Raw genomic sequence first — 27,263 nt, forward strand, 5'->3', positions numbered from 1 at the left:
AAATCATTACACCATGCTACTTGCACTTAATTTACACATGCACAGTGGTGAAAATGCTGCTTCAGAAATGTTACTTCACTAAAGAGACAGCTGGTTGTTTCAGAGGACCTGACACCAGGCTGAAGGAGGACAATTTAGTGCAAAGTATGTAGTAGACAATTATTTGGTATGGGGGAATTTATTCTTAAAGGTATGCTGCATACATTTTGCCCAAGCTATTTAGCTTTCATATGTGGGATGTCCTCATGAGTGATTTTAGTACATATTTCAGAGTCAGATAAAATCTTTATTAGGACCACAGAAAGTTGGACTACGGCCTTTTAGTCCACAAAATGTTAGACTATGGCTTAAAGTGAGGAGAGCTGCTGAATATGGAAATCCTCAAAGAAAAGAAGTCCATTGGGTAAGAGTCATCATAACCCCTACAAATTTTCTGTAAAATGAGCTTCTCATCTTGCTAATTTAGTTCGATAGAAATTAAATGAAAAGTGATAAAGTGTCAAATTAGAAAAATAAAACCTGTTCAAAGAAATCATGTCATTTGGTATTAAAGGTCCTATATTTCTTTGCAGGGTGTTGACGATGCATTCTACACATTAGTTCGGGAAATTCGAAAGCACAAAGAGAAGATGAGCAAAGATGGCAAAAAGAAGAAAAAGAAGTCAAAGACAAAGTGTATAATTATGTAAATGCAATTTACCCTTTAACCTTAAGGTGTGCATTGGTAAACATGATTCATTTTTGTACCATTACACTAAATTATTAGCACCCACATTTTTAGTGTTATGTTGAAACTTCCTCTCTGCTTGCTGAACCTGTCAGCCTTCTTTTCCTGGATGCTTGCTTTTAAATGACAGTGGAAACTATTTCCTTTTTAAGTGCCAGTAATCCTTGAGTGTTGGTTCTTGAACCTAGCAATGCCTGTGAAAAACATAATGTTTTATTCTTATTTTTTTTTCCTTCAAGGATATTTTGGTGCATGTAAAACTTGCTAATGTCATCTCCCTTTTTTCCTTTAAAAAGCTATGACTGTGTTTTCTATTCAGGACCATTCCACCTACTGGTTGATGCTCCTTAGGTAGTGTTTTTCCCCAGGGTGATGGATGGCTCTTCAACTGTAGCATCAGATGGACTTTTTAAAAAGTTGATATTGCTCTGGTACCTAAGTTACTTCAACCAGGAGCAGGCAGAACAAATGGAGGTCTTCAGACTCACAGTGGAGCTCTGATTTCCTTAATCCGAGAAGGGGGATCCCCCCTCCCCGCTTCTAGAATTATAATCCCAGTGGAATGTGGAGGTATCCTGTTGGCATTGGATCAGTCTAAATCCTTTTTAGGATTAACATCTCATTTTAGGATAGACCCATTTGTTCAATTGGGCTTGCACATGATAAGTCACCATTTGACCAGTGATTCAGTGGGTTGATTCTAGTTGTGACTGCTCAATAGGATTCAGATCTGCTAGGACCCAGGAGTGGCATAGCCATGGAGTGAGTGATGGGGATTTGGGAAGGGCAGGCACCCAGTTAATTTTAGAGGACCAAAGCATCCTAAGCAAGCAAAGATCACTGAAAGATTGGGCACAGAGGCTAAGGACTGGCAAGCAGAAGGGCCAGTGGCGTTGAGGAGAGGAGAGGAGAAGAATCAGGCTGGTTTTCAGGACTGTGTGAAACCTGATACAAGGCAAGCAAAAGACTGGAGAGGCAACGAGAAGCAAGTAGGGACAATGTTAGCACCACACTTGAGTGAAGTCTGTAGATATGTAAAGCATTAGCATTTCCTCAGAACCCCTAAGGCTGAGTATTAAGAAAGATGGTTGGAGGAAGGCCTTTTTCAAATGGAGGCAGTGAGAGCCAGTTCATACAAGTGTGGACCTAGGTAGTCAGTTATTAGTATAGAGGAGGAATAGATGCTGATAGTATGTAGATGCAGAGCTGGGAGAAGTTTCCAGCTTGGACTACAACTCCTAGAACCGCCCAGCTAGCCTATCCCCTGGTCATGTAAGTTATTGTCCAGTAAATAACTTTTGCAAACATCACTGGCTACCATATTGCATATAGTTGGTCCTGAAGCTTTGTACAACAATAACATCTCCATAGCTCAGTTTCTGCTACCATGTTCATGATGTGGTTCTGTTAAAAGGATGAGTCTGCACATGAAATATAGGTTGTTGACACTCTTTTTTAATTGAAAAAAATGGTTCTGTAACATTGATAAACCAAAAGCCTTTTAGCCTTCTTATAATTTGGATTCTTAGGCACCTTGTAGCATTTTCAATCACCTTGTCTGAATGTAAAATATATACATATGTATTATCATAGAATTTCCACAAAAATGTTTTTTCCCACTGCTGTTTGTCATGGGTCACTCTTAAAATAAATATTTTTCTATTAAAAATGAAAATGAAAATGTAAAAAACAAAACAAAACAAAAAAACCAAACAACAACCCAGCAACAACAGACTTTGTAATTGGGTTGATGTACTGTAATGAGCTATTTACCACTATGACAAAAGTGACTGAATGTTTGCAAGGGAAGCCATTAAGGATAATCAAGTTAGGAAGAGGTCACCTCTCCAGAACTAAGTGAAAGGAAGTCTGTTCATTTCACTGGAAGAGAAACCCTGTGGATTATGGCCCTTTGGTTTCTCTTAATAGTAAAGCAAACTTTAGTACTGTATTTTCTGGCGTATAAGATGACTTTTTAACCCATGAAAATCTTCTTCCAAGTTGGGGGTCGTCCTATATGCCGGGTTTAGCCCAGCCAGCTCCCTCCTTCCAGGCCTCAGAGGCCGGGAAGGAGCGCTGCGGTGCCGGTGCTCTCCCTCCTTCCAGGCCCCTGAGGAGGTCTCGGCCTCCGCAGGGGCCGAGAAGGAGCGCCGCGGTCAGCATGAGTGCCGCCAGAGCTCTCCCTCCTTCCAGGCCCCTGGGGAGGCCTTGGCCTCCGCAGGGGCCGGGAAGGAGCGCCGTGGTCGGCATGAGTCCCACCGGAGCTCTCCCTCTTTGGATTTGGAAGAGGGGCGGTCTTATACTGCAAATATATCCCAAACTCTGTATTTTAATAAGAAAAGTTGGGGTCGTCCTATACACCCAGTCGTCTTATACGCCGGAAAATACAGTAGTTTAATATCTCACAAACGTTCATTCCTGTAAACTTCTACCACATTTTCTTTCTTATTTGCAGAACACAGCTCCATTATGCCTTTCATCTTTGTGCCTCTATATAATACATTTTGATGTTCTTTAATAGCATAGAAATACATGTGTGGCACAGGAACCACAATACTGTACTTTTATGTATGCTTGTACATTCCGTGAACACCTTTTTTTTAACCCTTGCAGACTTTCAACAGCTTTGTACAGGACCTTTCTGAGCTTAGAAAAGTTATGGTGGGAGGCAGAATCCTGTTGGTTCACTGTGCTAGCAGTTGCACATGGATGGGAAGATAAGGCAGACAAAATCTGCTGGCTCCAAGAAGCTATTTCTCCTAACTTTCATCCTTCACAGCCATTGCCTCTTTTTAACGTGCTGTGATCATTATGACCAATACTGATTATTTCTATGTGGCGTGCATTTCTTTTGAAGGAGGGTGTTGTGGGTTAGATCTCAGACCTCCTGCATCCCAGAGATGCACTAAAAGCCAAAATCCTTCAAAATGTGGTATGTCAGGATCTTGCATAATTGTCCATAGCATACCCTGTTTGTAAAAATGTATGCAAGAATGGGGCCTTATTTGGTCTTACATAACTTTTCCAAGTTCTATTTGTTGTAAGCACATTCAGCATCCTACAAATCTGATCCATTTATGGGACTGTGTCACTAATGTGAGCAAATTCTATTGTGGCTGTAGGAGGAGGTGTCCCACTTATTGGTCCAAAGAGACACCATTTCTACTCTGGATTTAAAGGATCTAACCTGACCCATCTGGGAGTATTGCACTGGCGACATTACAGTAGGGCCAAATTAAAACCCAGAGTATATTCACTGTTCCATTCATATGACAACCATCATCTGCAGCTAAGTCACAGATTCTCTTTGATTCGTATTTTTGATCCAGTCTGTTGTGGACGGGGCAGAAGAAGTAAATATGCACTGCAGCTAACCACAGATCCTCCAGTCTTCCATGCAGCTTTGATAATGCCTAATGTTGCACCTTTTTTAAAAAAAGTTCATTATAAAATATATTGCATTTACCTAAGGATTGATCCCCCTCCCTTACATCCACCTACATGTTTGAGATGACCAAGCTCTCAAGAGATGTCTTAAATAACATATCAAAGTGTTAGGTAAGGCTCACCTTGCAGTGGATTTACCAACTGAAAAGCTGGTGTCTGGAAAATGAGCTTAAATTCCTTCTCCTGCGATTATTAAATATAGGTTGAGATATAAACATTTTTTAAAGAGCAAGTGATGTGTAGTGATTTGAGTGTTGGACTAGGACTCCAGGAGACCAGGGTTCAACCATGGAAACCCCCAGGTAAACATGGGTAGGTCAGATTCTCTCAGTGAAGGAGAAATGCAATGGCATATCTCAGAATAAATCTCGTCCAGGAAACCACATGATAGAGTTGTCATAAATTGGACTTTGTTTGAAGGCACACGCAAAAAAAAAAAAAAATTAAATCAGCAGCAAAGATTGGACAATTTTGTTTCAGATTCAGGGCTGTGCTATAGAGAAATACAGTTGGCGCTCTATATCCATGGATTCAACCATCCACAGCTTGAAAAGCTTGAAAATATATATTCCAAAAGCAAACCTTGAGTTTGTATAAGTTATACTATTTTACTATGCCATTGTATTTAATGGGACTAAAAGCAACCATGGGTTTCGGTATCCATGGAGGGTCCTGGAACCAAACCTCAGCAAATACCAAGGATTCACTGTACCCATCACCACCAGTATGTATGTATGTATGTATGTATATGTGTGTACACACACACACACATATATATATTTGATGAACCATTCATTGAGAAGTAGTAGTTAGTAGTTAGCATGTGCATAGAAGCCACACAGGGAGAAATTCACAAAGCACTGAGGTGAAATTATTCCCCCTTCACTTTGCCTTGTAGAAGACTACACCAAAATAAACAACTATTGTGCAGTCTCAGTGTAGATGGACTACATTTTCATGCTGTACCTTTTCTTAACTCTGCTTAATAGTTTAATTCCACTGTTGTTTTTTGTGTTAAATTAATCTTTTCACACATATCCCATTCCCTCTTGTGAGTGCCAAATCTCTTACTGGAACTATTTCTTAAAATGCATTGTGTTTACCTAGAATGTATTTTAACTATTTTTGTATAGTACAAACTAAACATACATGTTTCGTATATTGTGTTGTTTGTTTTTATTTTTAAAGGCAAAACAAATGCAATTTGATCCGGGTGATTATTAAACCCCCCCCCCCTTTTAATTGCAGCCATGTGCCCAAAGAATGTTGGGCCACAGACATTGACATCTGAAGAATGACCACTGTTCATTGAAACCTTTACAAATGTTTTATTAGCAGCATGTGCTGTGAAGTGATAAGAAAACAATTTGTCACAAACAGTATGGCTCCTGTTGTAATTAATAATAATAAAAAATCAGTGTTTCTGCTGTTTGTTATTTTCCTCAAAGGAAACTGGTACTTCACTCCTGTGAGGAGTGGCTGAGTATATGTGCACAGAGTACAACTTCTTAATGGACAGTTCAGAGATTTTCTTTAATGTGACACACACCCAGCGACCTAGATCATACGTATTTCAAATCCCTTCAAGGTATCCTAAAGTTTCAGATGAATACAGGGGTATTGACTTACTTCTGATTTGACAAATGTAGGCTGCAATTCCGCAGGTCTTAGCATAGTGTAGTAATTCTGCATGCAGACCTACATTGGGTCACAGTACGTGCCAGTCTGTGCCTTGTGGGCAGGATTGGAGAAGTGTCTTGTCTGTGTTTACATAGCCAGATGTGAAATACTTACACTGAGACCTCCAGAGGAACAATCTCAATGTTGATGTAATCATTTTGCATCTTGCTACAGGGGTATAACCAGAACCTTCTCTGGTCTTGCCCATTCCCCGTGAGGCTTTCACATGTTGTGGAGGAAGGAAAGGAATAACAACCTTTACAGTGACCCCCCCCAAAAAAAAGATGTACAGTCGGTCCTCTATAGTCACGGATTCTGCATCCACAGCTTAAAAAAATATTCATACACGCACATACAAATCCAAAAAGCGAGCCTTGATTTTGCCCTTTTATATAAGGGACACCATTTTACTATGCCAGTATACATACTGGGACTTGAGCATCCATGGATTTTGGTATGCATAGGGAACCAAACCCCAAGGGCCCACTGTGCACAGATGTAAGCAAAATGTACACATGTATGTCTTCGACAGGATGCCAACCATAAGCTTACTTTACATAACAGCGTAAATCCCAGCAACATCCCAGCTCACCACCAAGTACATTACTCAGATTTTCTTCCTAATGCCCCTCAACAGACCAGTTATTTCTAGTTCACCATATGCCTTCCCACATTTATAACATATTGTTTCTTGGGGCAGGAGGAGGCAGAGCTGTGGTGCAAGTATCTGAGTAAGATTCCAGGGCTGCACTTGGAAGTGTAAACTGGCAAAAAAGAAAAGTGCTGTAACAGCATATATATGTTTGTAGAAAGTCAGTAGCTTGGGCTGCTCCTTTGTAAAGAAAGGGACATGTGCCTTTAGCATGCCTCCTTTGTGTGGCAGTTGATAATGATGGCTGTGTAGCATACCAAGCTAGCCATCACATGGTATCTGCTATACTAACCCTACCCCTCTTGCTCCTATGTGAGGATATTTATGATAAAATATTTGCAAATCCCTGCCTGTTGTGCAGGATATGGCTAGAGGGAAGCTCCTGCTCCTGGCTATATAAGAAGTTCAATGGCAGATCCTGAACAGATATCAATAAGGTCTTCTTCATATAACCCAGTGATTCCTAAACTCTGGCCTTCCAGATGTGGACTTTGGCTCCCTGGAAGATTCTGGCCACTGAAGTCCAAAAAAACAGGAGGACCAGCGTTTGGAAATCACTGATTTAGACTCCTTAATGCAGGGATGGGGAAGGTCTGACCTTCCAGATGTTACTTAACTACATTTCCCATCATCCCTCCCCACTAGTAACAGCTGAGGAGAGTTGCAGTCCAACATCGTCTAGCAGGCCACTGATGCCCATTTTAATGAATATACAGAATTTGATGCCATCAGACAATTGTGATGGCCATTTGCTTCAACATATGGCTTCCAAATGGTGGAAGAGTTTATCAGGGTCTATTGGCACAACTGCTCCATTGAACCTGTGCCAGGACAAGGAAAGTCGAAGGCTCCAGGTGTTTTCACTACAATTCCCACAGTCTTTTGTACTTGGATATGCTAGGTGAGGTTGGCCACAGGAGATGAGGTTCAAAGCTTCTCTACTCTTGCTTTACATCCTGAGGTAGTTTGCCACTGAATACCAAGTGCTTCATTCCAAATCTTCCTAGATTAGGGATGGGGAACTTAAAGCCCTCCAGATGTTGATGGCCTATAGCTCCCACCAACCCTAGACAGAATAGCCAATGGTCCAGGACAATGGGAGTCGCAGTGCCATCAGCACTGGACATTGCCCAACCTCTGCAATATCCCTGAAACAATATCCCTGCAACTGCTGCTCTTCAACAACCACAAGAAGAACTAGACAAGCTTTTTATTAAGATCACAGTGGGATAACCAAGACTTTACCTATACCCGTGCAACCATTTTCCGACAGTGCTGTGGGATCACTTGCTATCGTCCTCGTAGTAGCGTTGTTTCAGAGCCCGGTATTTCCGAAGAAAGTATAAAGCCTCCAGCTCTTTCATCACAAATTCCCCTCGTGCAATGAGCTTCTTGATTTCCTCAGGGTCGGTCACACTCTTGTTTTTCAAGAAAGCCGCCTTCAGTCTGGCTCGAAAGTAATCCGCTCCTTTAGGATACTCTTTCCCGAGATACAGCAGCTTCAAAACACACAAAAAGTCCAATGTCACATGTGCCATGGAACACGGCAAAGCGCTTTTGCGCTGATCCAATTTGTCCTCACAACTTACATTTTTGTAAAGATTTAACACTTCGTATCTTAAAGGGTTGGTCATGGTCACGGTTTCCTTACAGGCTTGTTCATACACACCAGTATTTACCTAAAGAACAATCATTTTAACATTAGCTGCATAATAAGGCTTGACTTAGAACAAATTACCTATTCTTCAATTACTGACAAGATTCACTCTCCATGGCTGCTTCGATTCCAGCTCATTTCCTATCATTTTGCCATTCATTTTTCAGCATTACCCAGTTCATGAGGCACAGTAATTATTTCCAAATCACAATTTGGGATTTTCACCCAAGTAAAGCTACTACTATTATTTATTACCCTTGGAAAGAAAATGTCATTTTCTAATGCACTATGCATATAAATTAGTAGCAACATGAAAGGAAACCACAGGAGTGAGTTACATCAGCAACTTCAAAAAGAGTAATTTATTTTTTTCTTGGTTAACCCCATTATTAGTTCGCCTTAGGGTCGCCGTAAGTCGGAAATGATTTGCTGGCACACGACAACAACATATCTGTAGGAAGCATCTCTCTGCCCCCTCATCTGACTCGGCTGATGTACAAACAGGTAAATTGCAACCCAAAGCATGCATAATCCAAAACCAAAATGTCATGGCACAGGGATTTGGGCTCTGGACTAGGACTGGAGATTAGGGTTCGAATTCCCACTCAGCCATGGAAACCCACTGGGTGACCCTGAACAAGTCCCATTCTCTCAGTCTCAGAGAAAGGCAAAGGCAAGCCAGTCTAAACAGATCTTGCCAAGAAAACCCGTGATAGGTTCCACCTTAGGGTCGTCATAAGTCAGAAACAGCTTGAAGACACAACAACAACAACAACAACAGCCACAAAACTAAATTTAAGTATTCTTATTTTATCTGCCAGAACAGCAGGTGAAAACTAGATTTGCAGCTGCATGAAGCCACGTTATGGTTGCTAGGTTTTTTGGACCGATACGGAACAACTTTCTCTGTGGCCCAGGCAGCTCAAAAATGTGAGGCAGGCCCATATAAAACCCACCTTAAATCTTGTAAGAAGTCTTCCTCTCATGAGATTTTATGCAGGGTTTATAAAGGCCAGCCTCATGTGTTTGTCACTCACAGCAGAGTAAGAAAAATGGACCCATTCATCATCAATCACAATCATCATCATTCGGGGTATTGGAGGCCACTGCATTGCGTGGTTCCAGTCCTACCACTCTTGGGCAGGTTCCATTCCCACTCTGACAGCTTTTAAGAAAAGCACTCAAGGCCGGATCTCTTCCAGCCAGGCCTTTCCAACTTAGTTTAACCAACAACCCCCCCCCACCAGATAAGAGATATTTGTCCCCCTCATTTGCTATTCTTCTTCCCCGCCTATGTTCTCCTGCTTTAAAAATGCTTATGTTTTTAATGTTGTTTATACTATTATTGTTTAATTCTGTTTGAGTAATGTATGGGGGGGTAGGTCTAAGGTTTGATTTTTAACTTCATTGTAACTGATGTATTTTATTGTTGTAACCTGCCCGGATTCTTCGTGATTGGGTGGGCTATAAATAAATCTTTATTATGTATCATCATCATCATCGTCGTCGTCATCATCATCATCATTTTAAGGTGTTATATTGCTTCATATACTGTACATGTACAACATTTACAGAACCACATTTCTGGTTTGCTTCCAAGTCATTTCCAACTCACAGCAACCCTAAGCCAAACCTATGATGGGGGTTTCTTGGCAGGATTTGTTCAGAGGAGCTTTGTCATTGCCTTTCCCTGAGGCTGAGAGAGTGTGACTTGCCCAAGATCATCCACCGGGTTTCATTGCTGAGCTGGGAATCGAGCCCTGGTCTCTAGAGTTGCAAACCACTACATCATGCTGGCTCAAAGTACAAGTAGGCTGTAACAGAAGTAAATAAATAAAATATTAAAACTTTGCATTCCAAGAATACAGTTCAACAAACCCTTTGCAATGGATTACCCTGGAGCAGAACTGGCCAGATTTCTGGCTTAAAGAACTGGCTTTTTAAGCTAGAGGTTAAAGATCCATGAACTAAGGACTGGTACAAAAGATATTCTGCATTACAGAACAGTGATTAAACAATTTAGAGGCAAACATCCTTGCAGGAACACTTGCAAGGCCAGAGATACAGCAGGCAATGTAGATCAATTCAGTACTCACTCCCTTCTTAGAGGTAAAGAATTACAAAGGCTGGCATCTAGTTAGTAATAGGCAAAATCTTCCTATCCACCCCATCTTCTATCTATCTCTCTATCTCTCTATCTATCTATCTATCTATCTATCTTCTATGCTGCCTTTCTCCCCCAAAAGGGACTCAAGGAGTCTCACCTCTTGGGAAACCTTTCCAAGATAACTGCAATAACTTTGGCTGAGGGTCACCCTTAAGCCAGAGATGACTGCAAGGCACCCAACAACAAAGTTGCGCTATGTATATGGATTCTTTTGCCCATTGCCCCATGGTCCTATCCAGCTCTCAGTGCTGCAAGTGGAGTTTTGCATTTGGGACACATAGTTCGCTCCCCATGCAACCCAATGGGTGACCTTGGGCAAGTCACATTCTCTCAGCCTCTGAGGAAGGCAATGGCAAACCTTCTCTGAACAAATCCTGCCAAGAAAACTCCATAATAGGGTCGCTTTAGCATCTTCAAAAGTCAGAAACAACAGGAAGGCACCCAGCAGCAAAAAGAAAGCACGCTAAAGTATGCACAGTAGCATTTGAATAATACTCTGCCTTTGCAAATTGGAATTAGAGAATGACACAACAGGGAAATGTGCTTTGCACATTGGTCACTGTCACACAAATGTTGTGCTGTGTTTTGGTCTTCAGTACAGAATGTGTGAAATGTGGCTCTGCTTGCGCTATAGGTTGAGTCTCCCTTATCCGAAATGCTTGGACCAGACGTGTTTGGGCTTTTATTTTATCCTTCATTTTGGAGGAATATAGGTATTGGCCTTGATGAACTTGATGAGATGTTTTGAAAATGGGACATCGGTTGTCATGGACAGAGAGGCGTGAGATAAATACAAGTTTTGTTTTTTTATTAACATGAAATCCAGTTCCGTTTCGCGTAACAGGCTTTGAACCCTTGCTCTGCCATGAAACCCACTGGGCAAGTCACACACTCTCAGCCTCAGAGGATGGCAATGGCAACTCCCCCCTGAAAACTCCATGAGATAGATAGACAGATAGATAGATAGATATAAGATATAACATAGATATATACAGTAATATCTTTAAATAAATATATGCAGGATAATAAATAAATAGAAGAAGAAGAAGACATAACTTAAAAGGAAAAGGGATGAGGAGGGAAGAGGAAAACCAAACCTTAGATTCCTCTGAAGGTTATAATGCCTGAAACAGCCCAAAACCCCTGAAGGAGAAGGAGAGGGAGGGAGCCCTGAGTGTAGGGCCACCAGAGGGACCCAATCGGTGCCCAAAGCCCAGCCATTCTCTACCTCAGCAGCAGCAGCAGCAGCAGCCCATGGCTTTGCAACACTCCCTGGCTGCCCAGCTGTTTGGAAAGAGACTAAACAAGGAGTACTGCGCCTGCGCAAAGGGGCGTGGCTTCTATTGGGGCTCAAGAATGCAAGGAAAGGAGAGATAGGAAAATTATAGAGTAACACACATCCGGCGAAGAGTAAGAAGCATCCGCACTGTAGAAATAACCCAGTTTGACGCCGCGTTAACTGCCACGCTTCAATGCTGTGGAATTTTGGGAACAGTAGTTTGGTGTGACACCACAACTCCCTCACGGAAAAAGCTTGACTACCATTCCATAGCATTGAACATGGCAGTTAAAGTGATGTCAAACTGGATTATTGCTGCAGTGTGTATGCAGCCTGCCATGGGTCAGTGCTATGGAATTCTGGGAACTGGAGTTTATTGGGGCACCAGAGAGAGAGAGAGAGAGACAGAGAGCTAAATATCTCACAAAAGTACAATTCCCAGAATTCCACAACCTTGAGCCAGAAAAGAGTTAAAAGCGCTGCCAAACCGGGTTATTTCTCCAGTGTGGATGCAGACGTGTCTTCAGTGTTTAGCCAGAACACAGACCTGGTCATGTCTGCTCCCTGAAAGTCATGGGTTTCCAAATGTATTGCTCTTGTTTTTGAATGCCTAGCAACCAGTGCCACTTCTCCCTCCTCAGTCCTCCTATTACTCGGGAAGGCCTTTCTTCCATTGGCAAAATGAAATAAAATATCATAAATCATTTAAAAATTAGTGATGATTCGCTTTAGAACCGGAAGTAGTACGTGGACTCTTTCCACGCAACTCTTCGAAAGGAAAACCTCTATGGCGAAATTTAAACCGCTGCGAAGAGAAGGGGGAGTGGCTTCGTGATGGGCGTGGCTCGTTGCCTAGGGAAACGAGGGGCGGGGCCAGGAGCGTTCCCTGGCTGAGACTTTCGGGTGAGCGAGCGGCCAAGGAAACAAAGGGGCGGGGCCGGAGGAGTTCAAGGGCTGGGACTTCCTGGTGGGCGGGGATAGTTGCCTAGGAAACAAGGGGCGGGGCCCATAAACAGATTCCCATCTCGCTGGTCCTGAGGGAAGAGGAAGATGGTGAGAGAAGGCGCTGTTTTGTATTTCCCCACATTATTGCCTTTCTCCCTCCGTGAAACGAAAAAGGGGGTGGGGCTGATTACCATAAATTTGCATATGCAGATTATGCCCATCACTAGCTAGTTTGGGCCTCATATTAATGGCCACTATTGTTGTCATTGCACTATTATTTCACTTATGTGCAGCCTGCCTTCCTCCCAGGACAGGGACTCAAGGGCTGACGATGCTTGTTCTCTAATGTGACTTTGATTTCTCACCAGCCTTAGTTTACCAAACGTTAGCATGTGCCAATATATTTACTTGTCTTTGTAGAATGTTTTGATTGAGCGTATGAACGGCGCTGTGTACATTTACAGCACTGTATAAATAAAGCTTAATAATAGTAATAATGATAAAGCATTAAATCCTGCCCCCGTCGCGCCTTGGAAGCTGTCATTGTGACTTTTGCGCCTTTGTGACTTTCTCTCTTCTTTTTCCTTTCGACGTTTAGGGTCCCAAAAAAAAGAAAAAGGTAGGTAGGTAAATAGACAGAGAGAGAGACTAGAAGAACCGCAGCGTCACCATTTCACACTTTATTTCAATACTCTTTCCACTTTATCTCACTTCTCTGCTATCATAAACTGCTCGGTTATTAGAGAACTATTCGTTTGCATACTTCTCTGTGGGGTTTTTTTTGGCTTATATGGCTCCATTCTGGAAGAGTTTATCCCTGATTCAACTGTTGCCGGCATCTTCAGAAGGTGATGGCATAGAAGTATGTGTGTGTGTGTGTGACTGTCGGTTGGGAGGAGGTGATTTACAACATAGACATTGACCTGTGTATAGAGAGACCTTGTAGCACCTGTGCTCCAAGGCCTCCCTCTGTATCTCCTGATTCTAGAGACTAACACAGCTATAGCTTTGAATTTTACCACATTGGACCCTGTCTTATTCTGTTGTGAATGGACAGAATAGGGAAACTGGTGAGGAAACACAACCTCCAAATGGTCTACAAAGCGACCAAGAAAATGCAACAAATGCTGTGCTCAGCAAAGGACAGGAGTTTAGCGCATGCCATGCAGCTGCAGACAAGTCTCCATAGGGACCATCAAACGCAGCATCCAAACACGAATCAAGGAACATGAGAGACACTGCAGACAGTAGCAGAATATGTTATAAACCATTCAGGGCATAAAATGCTATTTGAAAACACTGAAATTCTGGACCATGCCGACAACTATCAGGTCAGAATGCGCAGGGAAGCCATTGAAATCCATGAACACCTGGACAACTTCAACAGGAAAGAAGGAAACCTTGAAGTAAACAAAGTTTGGCTACCAGTCCTGAAAACACCAAAATCAAGACCCAGCAAATGCAAATGAAAACCAACCAGGGTCAGGAGGTTTCCCAGTACTACTAATAATATAATACTTATTTATACCCCTATACTCTTTAGCCAAGGCTATCAGAGCGGCTTACAATTTGTAAATCAGACATTTCCCTGGCCTCGGGCTTACAATCTAAAAAAGACAAGACACAAAAGGAGAAGGGAATGGCAGTAGGGAAGGGGAAAAGCCCAGCAGATAATAATAATAATAATAATAATAATAATAATAATAATAATAATAATAATAATAATACAGTAGACAATGGATCATTAATTAGACACCCGAGGCCTTGCCATTCAACACATATCAGCACAGAGATTAGCATTTAAATCACTCTTCCCAACCTAGGGTCACACTGTGTATATATAATAATACCCCACTCACATCCATGCCATCTTCATATTCTCTGGAGATGCCAGCCACAGATGCAGGTGAAACGTCAGGAATAAACTCTTCCAGGACACAGCCATATATCACAAAAAACCCTCAGAAAAATGTGGGCACCAGCCATGAAAGCCTTCGACTTTACAATTTATTTTCAGGCCAGGATCTGTTAGATTAAACATGGTTATTGCTATTTCTTATTCTTACTTTATTTTAGGCTTAAGCACTGGTTTATAGTAAACAAGTTTTTCAAGGGTTTACAGCCTGCTCAGTCAAAGCAAGGCTAAGGAATATGTCTCTCTCCAGATGTTGTTGCACTGCAAGACCTAGCAGCCATACCCAGCCTGGACAGTGATGTGAGGCATGATGGGAATGCTAGTTGATCAATATCAAGAAGGTTTAAGCATCCCCCCAGCCAAATACTTGGTTGGTACAGTTTTTGTTTGCCTCCACCTGGGAAAGGATTTATTGTTAGAGAGAAATTTAGAACAAGAGTAAATCCAAGATACGATGATCTGATGGGCAAAAGATGTAGGAAATGCAATTGACTTGGAAATCTGACAAACCAAAAAGCAAGAAGGAAAATGCAAAAAATTGCATGCTCCAAAGATTCAAAAGAAAATTACTTTAAGATGTCACAACATTGTATTTAGCACCACAAAAATTAGCAAAGATCTACAAAACAAAGCAAAACAAGGGCTGGAGATACCAACAGTCCACAGGCTCTTGGATCCCTATGTGGTAGCATTGTCCCAAGATTAAGAAATATTGGGGAGCAATACTTGGTTGGTAGAGTTTTGGTTTTACTTTTACCTGGAAAAGTTAGGTTGCTCAGTCCAGATTACTGCTGTTTTCTAAAACAGTAATTTGAGGTTGGTTCAAAAAACAGAATATTGGTTAAAGTGATAATGGGTTCTGTGTTTTTGACTTGATCCTCTTCTCCTATGTTTTCTTTCTGCTTCTTTTCAGAGCTTTCCAGTTTGAAAGCTATAGGATGACCTGTTCGATTGCTTTAGTTTATTCAAAAATTGGCTTGTCTATGAGTGCATGTAAAAAATGTGGCACAACATTAAGTGCTGTAGCTCCATCCTGTGGAATCCTGGGACTTGTAGTTTTACAAGGTCTTCAGCCTAGGTGCTTCCAAAGAGTGTTGGTGCCTCACCAAACTATGAACCCCAGGATTCTGTTAGATGGAGCCAGGGCAGTTAAACTGGTGCCAAGCTGCATTATTTCTGCAGTGTAGATGCACCCTCTGCCTTCTTTCTGGAAGGCCAAGCTCTTGTGCATTGTAGATCTTTTACTTCCATCATCAGCATCTAGTGATTTCCTCTTGACCTCAGCTGCAAGTTCTTCTAGAAAGCAGGGCCAATGCGGTGGAGAAGACTCCCTTTTAGTCAACACAACAACAGCTGCTATATTTAGGGACTATGTTTAGGGTCAGAGTCAGCAACATGTCTCCCTCCAGATATTGTGGTACCCAACTTCAGTCAGCCTTATTAGCCAGCATAGAAAATGTTCATGAATGATTGGAGTTAGAGTCTGTCAAAAGCTGGAGGCCCAATAACGTCAAAATTCAACCAAACAGTGATCTCTTTATTGGGCCAACCAAAATGCACAATATACGTATTGCAAGTTTTCGAGACACTCCACTTGCTTCATCAGGCAAGGTGTTAAAAACCATATCGGGGGCGGGGGGGGGATGTTAGTGATAGGCCTGCATTTTGCTGCTTTAGTTTTCAGTTCACATGGTATGAAGGGGTATTTCTTGCAGGCTGGCACCTCCTTTTTCTGGCCATGTGGTTATTGGGAGATTCTCAAAGTCCAGGAAATTTAACATCCATTTCCAACCCAAAAAGATACTTCCTTTGCAACCCAGTATGTCTCCATGTTTGGGAAACACTGAGCTACTCTCTCACATCTGCAGTCCAAACTGTTTATGTATAATATACATTAACAGACGAGCAAAATTAAGCAAATTATATACACACACACACTAACAGATAAAATTAAAATTAATATACATTAACAGATGAACAAAAAGGATGGGGCACCTTTTTGGATACTACTCCCAGAATCCTCAAGTTCACTGATGGCTAGGGGGTCCTGGGAGCTATAGTCAAAAATGCAACTTTCAAGCATTCCCTATACACACACACACACACACACACACACACGCCTGAAACTCCTAGCTTGGAGCACAAGTCCATAACGGTTTATTACACAACAGCAACAAAACTCCTTTGAGTTCCTTAGTACTACATATTGCAGAGTACCAGTGGTTTGAACTCTGCTGGTGGTGGAGTTTACCTTGCATTTCTTACGGGTGTGAAAAGCACAGTCTGTGAGACAAGTGCTATGATTAATTTTGCTCATCTGTTAATGTATATTATGAAAGGAAATTCTCGTATCACAGATAGAGAGAGCAAGAGAGACAATAGACACTAAAAAGTTATAGCCATTCAGGAGTCCTGAGACTTGGAATTCGATGAGAAACTCAGCATTCTCTGCTATAGAGCTCTAGTCCATTCCCTTGAACTACAGCACTTGGAATTTGTGGCAGAGAATTTTAAGTACCTCACTAAACTACAGATCCCAGGATTCCATAGGACAGAACCCTAATAGTTGAAGTATCAAACTGCTATAACCTTGTATAGTGTAAATATACTCTGACAATAAGAAAGATGCATTAGCTTGGAGGTTCAGCACAACGCAAAGAAAACTCTAAAACTGACACTAAATTTTGTCTTTTATACTTCAATGTCTTTAAAAAGAAATAATGAATAGTCTCTTGTAGTTTGTGGTGAAAAAAAACAATATTGTAGCAAAAAAAGTTTTGTAATAAAAATGTGCAGTGTTATTCTGATTGTTTTAGGAGTAAATTTGTTGCCTTCTTGTTTTCTCCTGGATTAAAACAAACTCTTTAATATAACTTGATTTCCTTTGTAACACATTATGTGTGTTCAGTCTGCTGGAGGTAAAAAGAAACTCAGCAAAGCTGAAAGGCTGAGGCTCCTGAGAGAAGAGGAGGAGAGAAGACTGCTAGAGGAAGGTAGGGTACATTTCATGTATCTGTGTATCTTCTTCAGATTGTTGCAAAGCCTGGGATAGAACTTTTGGCAGACAACTTCCAGATCGCCAGAGTAGATGATTCTGAAAAGTGTCATCTTGAAAAGTAATTTTTCTAGGGCTAAAACAACACATGACAAGGGTTGCTGAGAGCTGGACCCAGGGCAAAATACATGATTGGGCCTTTCTCCCTAAATTTAACAACAGACATTAGAGACTCTGTTGAGATAGTAACCTCTGGTAACCTCTCGGCTGGATTTCTGTAATGCGCTCTACATGGGGCAACCCTTGTACCAAACTTGGAAGCTACAACTGGTCCAGAATATGGCAGCAAGGCTGGTCACTGGATGTTCCAGGACTAGCCATATAACACCTATATTGCAAGATCTATATTGGCTGACCATTCGCTTCCGGGCACAATACAAGGTGTTGGTAATTACCTATAAAGCTCTAAATGGCTTGGGCCCAGGTTATTTGGAGGACCGCCTCTCCCCATACAATCCGCCCCGCACTCTCAGATTGGGCGGAAAACATCTGTTAAGAGTTCCGAAGTCTAGATATACTTCATCTTCACAGAGGGCATTTTCCATCTCGGCCCTGCAGATTTGGAACTCCTTGCCTGACGAGCTCCACTCTGTCACCTCTTTAGATCTGTTCAGGAAAAATCTGAAGACCTTTCTTTTCCGTCAAGCTTTCCTCCATGTGCCTTAATACTATCCTCTTCTCCCCTCTCACATATCGTTCGATCCAGCTATTTTGTTGTATGGTTTTAATGGTATGGTTTTATGGTTGTAATATAATGGTCTTTTAGAGTATTTTGTATAGCTTTTAATTGGTATGGGAAGTTTCTTTACACTGTTGGGGATATATGTTGTTATAATTGTATCATTTATGTTGTAAACCGCTATGATCTATATAGGAATAGCGGTATATAAATAAATTTTCATTCATTCATTCATTCATAGCAAAATGCATCTTGTAATATATTGTTTGTTTTGTCACTGTTCAGGCCATCAGAGGAATTTTGGCCAGTGCCCCCCAGCCCTGCATATGACCCCTGTGGCTCATGAATGAATCTCTGGGGAGGAGGGAAAGGAGGACATTACTCCCCTGATCAGAATTCTGACTCTAAGGTGAATTTTTCTTTTCGTCTCCAAATTTTTAGCATTGCAGAGTGTGAGACAATGAAAACCTAGAACTCTTATCTTTGCTGTGTTCACATTCCCTTGATAACTTTGCCTGACTTTTTTCTTTGGGTGTCTATATTGTATTTCTATATGCTCAATTGAATTTTTAAATTACTGCAATGCTAGAAACTTGGAAATGGAAGGGAAATTTCATTGGAAAGGGGGTAATGTCCTCATTTGTCACCCATAGGTACACATCTGGTGTTAGCTCAATCCCATTTCTCCCTGTATACATCCAATGCAAAAAGAATATATGAGCTAGCCAAACTGCATCTGTGCTGATGAGACACTGGCTACACTTCATCTGGGCCACTATGTCACTTCTTGGCAGTTGCCAGATATTCCAAAAAACATCTAAAGTCCAAAAAGCAAACCTTGATTTTGTCATTTTACACAAGGGACACCATTTTAGTATCCAATGTATTTATGGGACTTGCTATTTTGCTATCCATGGAATGAAACCCCAGCGGATGCCAAGGACCCACTGTAGGTTTTTTTCCCAGGGTTGACAGTAAACCTCCTTCTTTTATTGACTTTAATCACAATGATGGAAAAAACCCCACCTCTCTTTATCAGAACAAGCCCGAATACGTGCTGAACTAGAAGAAGCTGCAAGGATAGAAAAGGAAAGGATTGAAAGAGAGAAGACAGAGCGTCTGGAAGCCAAAGTTAGTTCACATGCACCTTGCCATAGTGCTAATAAAAGCTTTTGTGGGCCATACTTTGAAATGTCTGTGGACTAATTCAGACATAATGGGATGTCATTGTTACTTGCTACACGTAAAAAACCTTTACGAATCTAAGGTTTGCATCTTTCCTTCCCCTCCTTCCCTTCTTATGTATCTGTGAGAGGAATTTGGAAGTTATCACTTCTACATCTGAACAATCTACAGTTCCCTATTACAGTATATCTGACTTTGGGGAACTATGGTTTGTTAGAACCAAGTGGAAAGTTTCATATTTTGGAGGTTTCTGCTCAAAATTTGTGGGTAGGGAGGCAAATAGCAGCTGTGAAGAGGAGTTCGTTCTGTTGCATATGTAGTGATGACAATACATTTTAAAGAGAAAAGAGATCACCACTGCCTCCTCCATCAGCAAACCCCAAAATGTGCATCAAAAAAAGTCATTGGCTCCCTGTCAGTCACAGAACAACCTACCTAGCCGCCTACACTGTTTTGCCATATGGAAAACAGATTGACCTGTTTTGATTTTACTCATCTATAAGCCCACCTTTCTAGCTGAGGAATGGGATATAAACATGTTAACCAAGTAACAAAATTTAGTCTGCATATTAAAATAAAATCAACCTATCTGGTTGTGTTCCATACAGGATCAAGAACGCAGAGGGATTGAATTTTCTGAACTTAATGTGCTAGAAGAAAGCTTTTTAAGTGCAAGCCAATGGAAGATGAAAAATAGAGCCCTTGCAAAGGTACACTTACTTTACAAAACACCCCATCTCAGTAGCCAGAGACTACATTAGTGTGGTTTCGTTAGTTAAAAATGGAATAAAAATGTATTTTTAAGTGCTGGATATCTTGTGCGACATCCAGGTGATGATCACGGTCCAGTACTAGACATTTGCTGATGAAACAGTGAAATCCAGTGAACTCTGGAAGGAATTGAGATCACTCCTTTCTACTGCAGCTCCTGGGTTGGGAAATCTTTCTTAGCTGTTTTTCAGGAAGCTACAAAGTCTGCAGGAGGGAGGGGAAGGGTACTGTAGCATCAGCACCACCTCAGTTTTAAGCCTCTAACAGTGAGTGACTGTGGTGTTATTCACATGGTGAAAATAATCTGGGATGATTCTGGGTTGAACCTTTGTTGTTCACATGTACCCTGAATGCACTCAATTCAACTGGGGTGGGGGGAAGTCACTTAACTTGGGATAATCGGTACCAGATTTTTTTGTCTCAAGTTTTAAAAAAACATTTGCATCATCAGCAGTGTGAATAGCAAGGTGAATAGACCTGGGATTTAACTCTACATACCTGGCTTTCCCCTTTTATGAAGGGAGAGGAGGACTCTCCCTCTCCCATTTTCCCCTGCCTCCACCATCACTTGGCAGCCAGCAGCTCCAGGGAGAAGTGGGAGACATTGCCTCCACTGTCGCTTCTTCAAGAGACCCAGCTGGGACAGTTTCTCCCAGGACTCGCTGGCACTGTTTGCGAGGAGACATAGGGCTGGCAAGCAACAGAACATAAAGAGATACAGAGAGATGCAAAGAAATGTGGTTCTGATGAAAAATTGGTGTGAATAACAAACCCGGCATGCTTGAGTTTGCTTATTTGCATCATCCTGCTAAAAAAACCACCAACAGCTGAATGACCCCTATGTGAGGTGGACAGCAGAAACCATATGAGAGCTTGCAACAGTTGGGTGTCCATATTACAATGCCGTAAGACAAACTTACAACACAGTATGGTTGTTGCAACATTGCAACAACTGGAAGGGCCCAAAAAACTTACCTTAGAAGCCATTCAGTCCACCAGTGTAAAGATTTCCAAAGCACTGGTGGAGCAAGGTGGTGAGTGAAGAACCATCCAGCCCTCTCCTAGTAGCAAGGCACTTTGTAACAGAGCTCTGTCTTCATAGCTGTGTTGTTGTTGGACTATATTTCCTGTAATTTTTCTTGCTGGCTATGCTGTTTGGAAGATTCTGGGAGTTATCATCCCAAAAGGTAACTCTTCCAAGCTCTCAACCACATTAATTTTTGTCTTTTTCAATGCACTGTCCCTTTTCTCTATCCTAATACTGCAGTGAGTACTGTATTTTATATCTCTTCTTTTTAGTGGGAACATTACACTGGCTGTGATGGAAGTCCAGACCCAATGGTGGTCCAGGAAATCAATACCTTCATGAGTCTGTGGCGGGAAGAGACAAATAATGATATCCATGATGTTATTGAGAAAGGCAGCAGAATATTGCAAGTAAGTTGCTGGCATTACATTGCAGTTCAGGCATTGTACCATCATTTGAGACATGAAAACAATTTGTGTAACTATTATTTAGAACAAAAGGCATTGTTGAGTGTATAGATATACCCCATCTTTCTCTGGATGAATGTGGCTTATTTTAACATCTTGGCTCCAGTCAATGGTGGAATCCCTGGTAAATGTCTAGATCAGCGCTGGGGTAAGTTTGTCTGTTTGTTTGTTTGTTTAGATTACAGTTCCCAGTGGCAGTGCTGACTATGAATTATGGGAGTTGTGGTCTAAAAAAAATGTAATTTCCACAGATTTGGTTGGATGGGTTGAAATGATTGGATGATGATTCTAGTCATGACAGACTTTGAAATCTTAAGAATGGTTAGCAAACTGAGTGATTGACCTATGGACAGAAACTATAAACCTCATAATTGTTTAGATCACTGCTTTGCCTGGACCTTAGTTCAGCAGTGACCAGAAGCCAATTCTACTTGGAAAGCAGGACCTGTTAGCAATTTTACCAAATCTTCAATATCACAATGTTTTACTAGTTTGGTACAGTACTGTTGAAAGCATGGTTAGTTAGACAGAGCCTTCTCAGATGTGGAGCCAAGACTGTGAAAATATATACCACATATATTCAACTATAAGTCACTTTCATATGTATTGTCTAGAACTGCCTCACATTAATAGGCATGCTTTTAATTCTATTAATATTTCAGTCATATTTCAATTTATATGTGTTTTAATTTTTTGTAAGCTGCCTTGAGTTCCAGAGCTGGGAAGAAGGTGGAATATAAAATAAAATAAAATAATCCTCCTTCTCCTCTTTTAGTTAATTGACAAGTTAGAACTGTGTATACTGGACACACCTTTTCATGAACTGTCTCCAGAAGATGTCAATCAGTACCAAAATACCATTTTGCAACTGCAGGACCTTTTGCATCACAAATACAATGAAGCAACAGAACAACTGTTGAAGGTGAGCAGATGCTGAAATTGTTCCAAGACTTCAGACTATATAGAGGACTGGACCACATATCATTGCTTGTTTTCATGTACTTTTACTGGTGTGTGGTTGTGCATGTGTGCACAAACTAGATTTAATTTGGTATATGCATGAAGTATTTAGACAGGTTTGCGTTACTACAGTGGCTAGCACAGGATAAACTTTAGATTGACAGGATTGGCTGCATCTCTCCAAGCTTGGCTCTTAATATAAACAAAATTTAAAAATAGCAGAAAACAAAATTGGTTGAGGCAGTTTGCAAGAATTAGGTTGTTTAGATTTGTCATATGCGGCTTTAAATTCTGGGAGTTGATTTCTATCTTACCTTTCTTTTGCCAGTCCTGCATTAATGTATTTATGTGTATTTAATTTTATTTGCATGGAGGAAACCTCCACTGACGATAATAGAAGGTACTCTCAAAAAGACCTTTACACAACTGGAGCCTTAGTGCTAGTACAAGTCTCCAGATCACATATGAAAACACCAAGAGCCTACTAAACATCATATCTGTGTGCTATTATAAAAATCCCAGTATTTTCACCATTATTCCAGTTCTGTCTAAATTATTTATGTTAAATGCAATTATAGAACTTAACCTAGATGTCATTTTAAGCAACAATTGCCATTTGAACACCCTGAGTCTTGATCACACTGATCATGTACAATATGAAGACTTAAGCCTCTCTTCTGTGATAGCTCTAGTGGAAAGTGCCCAGCTATTATTACATGACATACTATAAAACACTTAATATGCAACTGGTCTCTGGAGGGATGATCACAGAGAGAGCATGATAGTCTTTTGATTTCTGTTGGTTGTCCATGCATAGATTTCATTAAATATTTTTCAGTTTATGAAGAGTTGCCATTATTTGGTAAGATCAAATAGATGGGGGCAGACAACATCTTTACAGCTTAATATGGCAGCTCCATGAAAAGTTCTCCCTGCATATACTTGTGCATTGATCTGAATTATGGCATTACATTGTGAGATTTCCTTTGTCCACTGTCTGTATCATTACCCATCATTGATGGTGGGACAAGAACAGAGAACTTCATACTGTACATCACATGTAACTATCCTTCAGTGTTAGAGAACAAGTAGCCTATACCATTTGACCTTGGAGTATCCCAAGCCAGTGTGGTAAAGTAGTTTGAGTCCTGGACTACGACTCTCGAAACTAGGGTTCGAATCCTGGCTCAGCCATGTAAACCCACTGGGTGACCTTGGGAAAGTCACACTCTTTCAGCCTCAGAGGATGGCAGTGACAACCCCCCTCTGAAGAAATTTCCAAGATTACTCCCTGATCTGGTCGGCCTAAGTCTGAAACAACTTTAAGGCACACAACAGCAACACTATCCTTTTCAATGTAGTCCTGTGTTAAGAGCAATATATTATTCTATGCTAAATTTACCATCAGTTTGCAGTTAATCCAACTCTACACTTCACTTAGTCAACTTAATACCTCTCTCTTTCGATACTCTTTGTAGCAAGCCAGCAGTTATGCAGAATCTGAAAGTGGAAACATGGAAGTTGTCATTAAAAAGAAGAATATCACATTGTGTGTATGGGCAAATCTCAAGAAGAATCCGAGGTACCCTACTTGAAGTGGTGGCTGCCATGGGACCTATTTCACATTACCCTTGTGACATGGGAATCTTTGTAACAAAAATGATCTAGTTATATGTTCCAGGCAACATTTGTAGAACTGAAGAAGTGGTACTATGGTTGCTATGAGAAGAAACTCCAGACTCGCATTTTATAGTCTGGCCTTCTCCCTTAAGACTGAAAACTCTGTACCAGCCTCTTCTATCTTGATCCCCTGTAAGTTGGTTGGATTAAGGTTTCCAGTCTTATACTGTGTCACAGCATTGGTCTGTGTTGCTCAGCATTATCACTTGCAAAAACTTATTTAATTTCACAGAGAAATATCTTCCCCGATCAGAACAATGAGAAATGCTAAGAATTGAAGCTAGAACCTTCTGCAACAAATCATATGCTGTACCACTGATGAATGACTGGTTTGATTTATAGTAGTAGCAACCAAATTATTGCACTGTTTAATTGTAGCATTTCTAGTAGTTCCTAATATTCTATGACAGATGAGAAGAGTCATGGAAATTAAGATTTCCTGTGGCTTTTGTTAGTTAGGTGCTGTTGTGGCAACACCAAAGGTCAGTGTCACTTACTATCCTAAGAAATGTCACAAAGGCATGTTTGGGTGGAAATATCATACAGTGGAGTAAGAATTAGGACCTCTGGACCTCACTGTGATCTTATTGAGAGTGCAGAAAGAGTCCAAACTTTGGAATGGGCTTGAAGGAAAATATTCTTTCACAATTGCTTTGAAAAGAAATTGTAACTGGGGGTGGGGGGAGAGGTATGGCTTGTGGGTTAAAATTTACTCTAGATCTAGTCCAGTTGTGCTGGGAAGAAAATATACACCATTGATTCAAAATCTATTTCCTTTGTAATTCCAAAATTACTAGGAGTCATGAGAATAATATTTTCAATTTGCATGGTCATTCCAGTTCATCTTATACCTTGTAACTTTATAAAGCTCCTGGGAACAGGATGGATTATTAGTATTTTAAGCACATGTGGCATTGTACTTCAATGAACATTGTTTTGCTTTCATTCCTCACAACTAGGTTCCGGAGCCAGCGCTTTTATGATGAACAGAAGGAGCCGTGCAATGGGTTTGAACTTCCCAAGCCACTGGCCATTTGCGATATTGCCGTACGCATCTTGCACACCCACTACGATCACGTATCCCCCTTTCAGACTTTCCCCACAGAGCCGCCTAAGCTGGAAATGCCAATGCGCAAAACAGTGATTCCTGTGAGTAGTGTGGATAAGAAAAGCAAAAGGGCTCAAACGAGTCCAAGTGTTCTGTCAAGCAAGTCTGATCACACTGCAAATAGAAGCAGGGTAAGATAGAGTAGCAGAGATAAATACATCCGTAAGCAAGTGTAGTAGATAAGAGATTTATAATGCAAGAGGCCTCTACTCCTATAGCAAAAGAATCAAAAGAGCTTTCCTCGATGCAGCCATAGGTCTGTCTGGTCCAACATCTCATTTTCCACAGGTCATCAGATAGGCGCCCCTGGAGTGGCCATGAAGACAATAAACATCTGTCATTGTCCCTTGGTATTTAGGAGTATACTGCATCTTTTGAATGAATTATTGCTGCTTTTTTATATTTAAATTATATATATTGGTGGTTTTAGGGGCTATTGTTAAATTATAGGTTGGTTCTATATTTTGTCTGTTTTGCCATGATATTAGGAGGAAAGCCACCTTGAGAGGGTCTGTATAGTTCATAAATACTTGGAGTAAATCAACATGATATAGCTAGCTAGAATTCCTAACAGGATGCTTTCTCCTGACTATGCCCAGAGTGTCAGCACTACCTTTGCCAGTGAAGAAGTGAAAACCTCTGTTTCTGTGACTGAAAACACAGAATTCACCATCAAGAAGAGCTCCACCCTCGTTCGAACTGTTTCCAGAGGTACTTGGTCCAACTGTCTGTGTGGCATCTGTTTAATATCTTGGGGCACAACCCATTTTCTCCCCGAACCCTGTACCCATGGCATGGCATTGTTGATAATGATTATGTCCCTTCCTTCCCTCATCAGTCCTCTTCCAGCTATTCCTGAGAATATTGGTAGCTTAGTCTTGTATACTAAATAACTTCCCTATCTTTAGATGAAAGTACATATACTTTTTTCTTCTTGAGCTGCTGTCTTTGCTCTTTTATTACGCACAGACCTCTTCACTGACACAGCTGATGGGGAAGGGAAGATATGTCAAAGCTCTTAGTCTCATTCAAGTGCACAGGAAGCAGCTTTGCACCAAATCAGACAGTTTGTCCATCCATCTTGGCACTGATCAAGAGGGCTTGTAAGGACTTTTACTGTTGGTTGCCCTACTCATGAGATTTTACACACTATTGGAACAGTAGATTGCCATGTTAAGTGGCAGTAGGGCTCAATTCTGCGGGCTGCATGCCACAAGGGTCAGTGAATACAGCTGTCCTCCTAATGGTTACTTACATCCTCTCCTTTTAGAATATGGGATCATAAAGTTGAAAGGAGCCCTGTGGGTCATCAGGTCCAGCCTCCTTCCCAATGTAGGCTCTCCAGTTAGGGCATTCCTAGTAAGTAGCTACCAAGTTCCTTTTTGAAGGCATCTCAAGAAGTGCTGTCTTTGCTCTTTTATTACGCACAGACCTCTTCACTGACACAGCTGATGGGGAAGGGAAGATATGTCAAAGCTCTTAGTCTCATTCAAGTGCACAGGAAGCAGCTTTGCACCAAATCAGACAGTTTGTCCATCCATCTTGGCACTGATCAAGAGGGCTTGTAAGGACTTTTACTGTTGGTTGCCCTACTCATGAGATTTTACACACTATTGGAACAGTAGATTGCCATGTTAAGTGGCAGTAGGGCTCAATTCTGCGGGCTGCATGCCACAAGGGTCAGTGAATACAGCTGTCCTCCTAATGGTTACTTACATCCTCTCCTTTTAGAATATGGGATCATAAAGTTGAAAGGAGCCCTGTGGGTCATCAGGTCCAGCCTCCTTCCCAATGTAGGCTCTCCAGTTAGGGCATTCCTAGTAAGTAGCTACCAAGTTCCTTTTTGAAGGCATCTCAAGAAG

General features: G+C 41.2%; 4 protein-coding genes across 15 annotated transcripts in view; 2 read left to right on the plus strand and 2 right to left on the minus strand.

The window, feature by feature from the left end:
• KRAS (KRAS proto-oncogene, GTPase) overlaps nt 1-5,614 on the plus strand; it is a 48,704-nt gene extending 43,090 nt beyond the window's left edge. For 2 of the 3 annotated variants that reach the window (XM_042469888.1, XM_042469887.1), the window contains one exon: nt 573-5,614. In XM_042469888.1, coding sequence (XP_042325822.1) covers nt 573-689 — 117 coding nt within the window. In that variant the 3' untranslated portion in view covers nt 690-5,614. The remainder of the gene's footprint in view (nt 1-572) is intronic. The other variant, XM_042469886.1, reaches the window with a different exon arrangement.
• The window catches only part of USP6NL (USP6 N-terminal like), a 681,049-nt gene that overhangs the window by 377,574 nt on the left and 276,212 nt on the right, over nt 1-27,263 (minus strand). The window lies entirely within an intron of this gene.
• On the minus strand, nt 7,702-11,638 carry ETFRF1 (electron transfer flavoprotein regulatory factor 1). Of its 6 annotated transcripts, none has more exons than XM_042469892.1 (3): nt 11,570-11,638; nt 8,096-8,187; nt 7,702-8,005 (listed from the first exon to the last, which is right to left on the minus strand). In XM_042469892.1, exons 2-3 carry the CDS (start codon nt 8,138-8,140, stop codon nt 7,790-7,792), a joined length of 261 nt encoding a protein of 86 aa, XP_042325826.1. In that variant the 5' UTR covers nt 8,141-8,187; nt 11,570-11,638; the 3' UTR covers nt 7,702-7,789. The 6 variants fall into 6 exon arrangements, with proteins under 6 accessions (XP_042325826.1, XP_042325827.1, XP_042325829.1 ...); XM_042469893.1 differs by having other exon boundaries at nt 8,096-8,185; nt 11,559-11,632; XM_042469895.1 differs by having other exon boundaries at nt 11,567-11,626.
• Nucleotides 12,634-27,263, plus strand: part of DNAI7 (dynein axonemal intermediate chain 7) — a 25,665-nt gene continuing 11,035 nt past the window's right edge. The window contains exons 1-10 of one of the 5 annotated variants that reach the window (XM_042469876.1): nt 12,642-12,662; nt 13,153-13,173; nt 17,378-17,462; nt 19,243-19,334; nt 19,997-20,098; nt 21,459-21,596; nt 22,429-22,575; nt 24,092-24,195; nt 25,253-25,532; nt 26,001-26,112. In XM_042469876.1, coding sequence (XP_042325810.1) covers nt 12,660-12,662; nt 13,153-13,173; nt 17,378-17,462; nt 19,243-19,334; nt 19,997-20,098; nt 21,459-21,596; nt 22,429-22,575; nt 24,092-24,195; nt 25,253-25,532; nt 26,001-26,112 — 1,084 coding nt within the window. In that variant the 5' untranslated portion in view covers nt 12,642-12,659. Of the gene's footprint in view, nt 12,663-13,152; nt 13,174-17,377; nt 17,463-19,242; nt 19,335-19,996; nt 20,099-21,458; nt 21,597-22,428; nt 22,576-24,091; nt 24,196-25,252; nt 25,533-26,000; nt 26,113-27,263 lie in introns of all 5 variants that reach the window. The other 4 variants (XM_042469872.1, XM_042469875.1, XM_042469877.1 and 1 more) reach the window with 4 other exon arrangements.

Source organism: Sceloporus undulatus, chromosome 5 (assembly GCF_019175285.1).
Source record: "Sceloporus undulatus isolate JIND9_A2432 ecotype Alabama chromosome 5, SceUnd_v1.1, whole genome shotgun sequence".
In the NCBI taxonomy this organism is placed as follows: Eukaryota; Metazoa; Chordata; class Lepidosauria; order Squamata; family Phrynosomatidae; genus Sceloporus; species Sceloporus undulatus.

What these genes read in the sequence shown, in the direction of transcription:
- ETFRF1 (XM_042469892.1), bottom strand. Translation starts at nt 8,140, where the DNA reads ATGACCAACCCTTTAAGATACGAAGTGTTAAATCTTTACAAAAAT. An exon ending in TGTTAAATCTTTACAAAAAT is followed by an intron (nt 8,006 to 8,095) that starts GTAAGTTGTGAG and finishes TGTGTTTTGAAG; the next exon opens with CTGCTGTATCTCGGGAAAGA.